General features: G+C 50.4%; 1 protein-coding gene across 1 annotated transcript in view; it reads left to right on the top strand.

Annotated features, from left to right (window-relative positions):
* The window catches only part of LOC118340018 (probable ribonuclease ZC3H12C), a 14,009-nt gene that overhangs the window by 5,105 nt on the left and 3,710 nt on the right, over nt 1–5,194 (top strand). Inside the window, exons 2-6 of the mRNA XM_035677859.1 lie at nt 1,693–2,567; nt 2,710–2,849; nt 2,952–3,186; nt 3,394–3,500; nt 3,798–5,157. Of these exons, the coding sequence (XP_035533752.1) occupies nt 1,762–2,567; nt 2,710–2,849; nt 2,952–3,186; nt 3,394–3,500; nt 3,798–5,157 (2,648 nt within the window). The 5' untranslated portion in view covers nt 1,693–1,761. The remainder of the gene's footprint in view (nt 1–1,692; nt 2,568–2,709; nt 2,850–2,951; nt 3,187–3,393; nt 3,501–3,797; nt 5,158–5,194) is intronic.

The raw sequence follows: 5,194 nt of genomic DNA, 5'->3' as shown, positions 1-5,194 counted from the left end.
TTTTTCATAAAATGCGAACTCACTCCACCCCACCCCCCTCCCTCACACACCCTACCCCCCCCGTCCTCCTTCCCACCCACCATCTTTAAGTCACTTCCCCTTCCATCATCTGTTTTGTCCAGATAACGTTGGCTTGAGTTTGTTTTCTGGGTTGTAAGCTAAATCCAACCAGATTGAAGAGCTCTGTGTTCAACTGTGAATTTACCTTTGTACAATTTGCTAATGCTGTTGTCTCTGGTGGGTTTACTAAACCGTTTGTTCAAAGACACGCAAAAATATTTATCCCTAGAGGTAGTTTTTTTTTTGGATGGAATACCATAAATACTGAGACTTCCAAAGACATCAGTAAGCTGAGATTTCATGGAGACTTAAATTGGTCCACTCAGAATACACTAGGCCTGTAATTTTGTGTCTAGAGATTAACATATCAGTTTCATGATCTCAGATTAACTTTCCAAAGTGCTCCCTGTAATTTGTGTGCAGCTAAACCTTTGACCGCAATCAGATTAGCCTAACCAGATCCCATGTCCTTGGTTCTTGAATGCGGTGTGTTGATTGGCCCGGTGGCCTCGGAGCCCCTCGGTGTTTTAATGAGTGACTCCTCCACCCCAGTGGGAAGAAGCATATGGACCTTAATTACCAGGTAGAATGTGAGGGGGGGAAGGGTCTGTCGGCCTCATCGCTAACGGCTTGCTGTCTCTTTTTTAAACGGTTCACCCTCTGTTCCCCCTTTAGATTAATGTGCTGTGGCGTGGCCTTATAAAAACACACTGGGGCCAGACTAAAAACGCGGGAGTCCATTAATTAGGGTGAGAGGCCCCGGCGGCTCTTTGTGTCGGCCAGTCTGTGACTCTGCAGAGTCCCCAACTGCCCGCAACAGCCAGTTAGAGCCAGTATAAACATCAGCTTAGGGCCTTACAGCGCTATGAAGGCTTAGGCAAATTTTTTTCCCAGGAAAATGAAGGTGAAAAGAAAACATTTTCCTGAAATGGCAGTCAGTGTTGACTCAAAATTATCATGCAATGACACAGCCTGAAGGCAAATTCTCACTTTGTAAATGATTTCCCCGGCAGCGGACTGTTTGCTTTTGTAACAGACATCAGACTCATATCATCACCCAAATGGTAGTTTGAGCACTTCAGGGGTTTATCCAGTTTCCCTGGAGGCCTCACATTATGAGTCACCTCAGTGACTGTGTCATTTTCATTTGGTTACCAGTGCTGAAAAGAAAATGTAAAATTTTCTAGTTGTATTTCATTTCATGGTTTCATTATTATTCTTAATTATCAACTTAATTATGTTGGCCATCAGGACATTTGAGCCAGTCACCTTGGGCTTTGGGAAACAGTAATCAACCTTTTTTCACCATTTTCCACCATTTTCTGGCCCAAACGAATAATCGATTAATCGAGACAATGATTGATCGATAATGAAAATAATCGTTAGTTGTAGTGTAGTATTGGCAAGAGATGAGAGATGCGATACATATCACGAAACATGGGTTACGATTCAATATATTGTAACATTTTACAAGTTTTTAAGGTAAAAAAAGTTAACTTTAAAGGGTTTAAGCAGTGTTTTTGAGATAGACAATATCACAAAACGATATTTTTAACACCCCTACTGGATTTGGGGCTTATATAGTATAGTGTGTATCTCCTACTCACTCCATCCTCCTTTCCGTCTCTTTAGGCACCAATGAGTCGAGCTTTGTGAGACGGCAGCAGTCGGCCCCGTGTGCTGGATGTCTGTGACAGATCCATGGGCCAGAAGGACCATGTGGAGGCAGGAGCAGGCCACATCCTCGACCTGGGGCTGGATTTGGAGTATCTCCACGTAGCAGGGGCTGACCGGCAGGCTGGCGGTGCTGACGTGCCCCCCGCTATGGAGGAGCAGGGGGAGAGCTCCGGCAACTGCAGCACCGCCAGTTCCCCTCCACCGGAAAACACTGGGTCTGATGTAGAGTGCGAGCCGGCGCCGCCTTCCAGCGCCACCCTCGCTGCCGGCCCTGACCCGGACGGAGGAGAGGGAGGGTCGACTCACAGCAAGAACGCCCACCAGCCACTTTGTCGGACCCAGTGTGTGGACTTAGGCACTGAGGGTCCTCCCGAGCCCCCGTCCGAACTCTCGCCAGAGCTTGAACACGACACCCCTGCCCAGTCCTCACCCAGCACCCCACGCAAGCACCCACCCGAGCCTCCGTCCGATCCCTCCACGTCAGAGCCAGCGTCCGAGGCCGGTGGGAAGGAGTACCAGGCTAAGCTGGAGTTCGCCCTGAAGCTGGGCTACTCTGAGGAGACGGTGCGACTGGTGCTGTCCAAGCTCGGCCCTGACACGCTCATCAATGACATACTGGGAGAGCTGGTCAAACTGGGCACCAAGTCCGACAGCGAGCAGCCGGCTGGATCATTAGCCTCTACCTCATCTTCTTCGTCCTCCTCTTCCTCTTGTGGCTGTACTGATTTGCTGGATAGCCAGAGGTCGGACTCGCCCTGTCCTTCAGACTCTCTGTGTGACCAGGACAACCTGCGGCCCATTGTGGTGGACGGTAGCAATGTAGCCATGAGGTGAGTTTGAATGAAGACGTGTTGTTAATTCCACACAGCAGATGTTCACATCATAGCATGAAAAAAATTACTGTACACACATACTTTAAAACCCCAAATGTTAATTCGCTATTCCCTTCTGCCTCTTAACTATGTCCTGAAGCCATGGCAACAAGGAAGTGTTTTCCTGCCAGGGCATCCAGCTGGCTGTAGATTGGTTCGTAGAGCGTGGCCATCATGACATCACGGTGTTTGTGCCTGCGTGGCGGAAAGAGCAGTCCCGCCCCGATGCCCCTATAACAGGTCAGTGCAGGAGGCTGTCTGACACAAACACACACGTCCAATAAAGGTTATTCTAGGACAGCGTTTTTTCTCAACCCATAACTCTCCCCCTCCTACACACAGATCAGGAGATCTTGCGTCGCCTGGAGAAGGAAAAGATCCTAGTCTTCACTCCTTCGCGGCGCGTCCAAGGTCGCCGTGTGGTTTGCTATGACGACCGATTCATTGTCAAGCTGGCCTATGAGTCAGACGGCATCATTGTCTCCAACGATAACTACAGAGATCTGGCTAATGAGAAGCCTGAGTGGAAGAAGTTCATCGATGAGAGGCTGCTGATGTATTCCTTTGTCAATGACAAGTAAGTAGAGGTGGATTAGTGAGGGAGAGTTTGTGAAATATGATTGATCTTGATGACTTGGTGTCAAAAGAATAGCAACATTTCATTTTAAACTCCGAGATCTTAGTTACAGATCATCTTTCATATCTCATTCCCATCAAATCTGACATTTGGTGTAGCATTTTCACTTAAAAGGAGAATCACAGTCCATTGTACCTCGTCTCTCAGGTTCATGCCCCCAGATGACCCTCTTGGTCGCCATGGCCCCAGCTTAGACAACTTCCTGAGGAAAAGACCGATCATGCCTGAGCAGAAGAAACAGCCTTGCCCATATGGTGAGAACATTAAAGCATATTACAGAATAACATTGCATTTTATTTCTCAGTTAACGTGTACTATTTGGGTTAATAAAAATCTGTTTTATAAAAAGTCATCCAATAAATTACTCTTTTCCCTTTTTAAGTACAAACAAATGCTCCACAAATGCCAATCTGACTGATAAAATTATGTATGTGTGTTGTTGGATTGTGCAGATTACATATTGTCATATTGTTATGTTGTATAATGTTTGTTGGGAGCTTCTGTATATTTATATTGGGATGAAACTGAGACCTTCTATCTATTTGCTCTAGGAAAGAAGTGCACTTATGGTCACAAGTGTAAGTACTACCACCCAGAAAGAGGTGCTCAGCCTCAGCGTGCCGTGGCTGATGAGCTGCGTGCCAGTGCCAAGACCTGTGTCACCACAAAGAACCAGGGGGACACTGGGCTGGTGAAGAGCCACAGTGTGCCAGCTGGCAGCATCGAGGCGAAAAAAGGCGCTCCAAAAAGGCAGTCGGACCCTAGCATCCGAGCTCTGTCGTACAGCGATGCTGAGGAGAAGCTGCTGGCGAAAGGGAGGGCAGAGAGCCAGAAGAGCACTATGTGTGGCAACAGCAGTAGCAGTAGTTGCAGTGGGAGTATTACCATGTCCCCAGCCCCAGGAAGCGGCCCTCCATCCAGTCTCAGCCTTCCCCAGGACCAACAGTCCAGAGCAGCGACCCCTCATAGTCTACCAGCCCCCAGCCATGACCTTTACCCTCACTGTGAGTCTCCAGACTTAAGCTACTACTCAGTAACGCGTGCCTACTCCGGCCTGAGCCTCTCCTCCAGGCGGAGCCCAGACTGTCGCTTCCCCAATGACACAGACCTGCGGCTGGGCTCAATGGGCTCAGCGGGCTCCGAATGCGGCAGCGAAAGCAGCGTGAGTTGCGGTAGCAGCTGCGACTCGTACAGCGAGAGGCCGTGTCCCGGATGCCCCCAAGATACCTTACTGGAAGACAGCGTCCATTTTGCTAATCCCCACAGCCGGCTGTATCCCCATCACGCCCCATCAAACCATGAACTTTGTGGCCTTCATCCTGCCGATTACACAAATATCCAACACAGCCACTCGTCTAATACCGGAATGCACGGCTACCACCTGAGTGTGGCACGTGGGCAGAGCTGTGCTCACGATCAGCCTCCACCAGAGGCTCCCCCAAAGCGCCCTCTCTACCCGTTACCCCCTCACCTCCAGCACCAACCGCTGGCTGCACGCTCCAGCTGCCCAGGTGACTACCACTCTCTGCCCCAGTCCAACCCTCACCCCCCTGGCTCCCCTCTTGGCCGCTGCCTGGCCCCCACACGAGCAGAGAGTGTGTCAGACTCACATCTGTACGAACACCTCTCTACATCGCACCATCACCACCGAACCAAAGCTCTACCCAGCTGGGACACCTACTACAGACAGCCTCCGCTGCCGCCGTCCAGGTATGAGCCGTCTGCCTATCAGAGCCTGCCGGACACACGCCAGTCATCCTGGCACACCCCTCCCTGGGCACAGGAAGGCTACACCCAGCACCACTCCTCTCACCCAGCTCTCCACCCATCCCCGACACATTATTTAAACCACCCGCCGCCTCCAGCCCACTCTCCTCACCCCCCTCATCCCTCCAGCACTGCTCTCCCGCCGTACCCGCCTCACAGCGCTCACCTTTCAGTTCCCTCC

The sequence above is a fragment of the Morone saxatilis genome, unplaced genomic scaffold (genome assembly GCF_004916995.1).
Source record: "Morone saxatilis isolate NCDOM2014 unplaced genomic scaffold, NCSU_SB_2.0 Contig6, whole genome shotgun sequence".
NCBI lineage: Eukaryota > Metazoa > Chordata > Actinopteri > Moronidae > Morone > Morone saxatilis.
The sequence above is the reverse complement of the archived record's forward strand: the minus strand, read 5'-3'. Positions and strand labels throughout refer to the sequence as shown.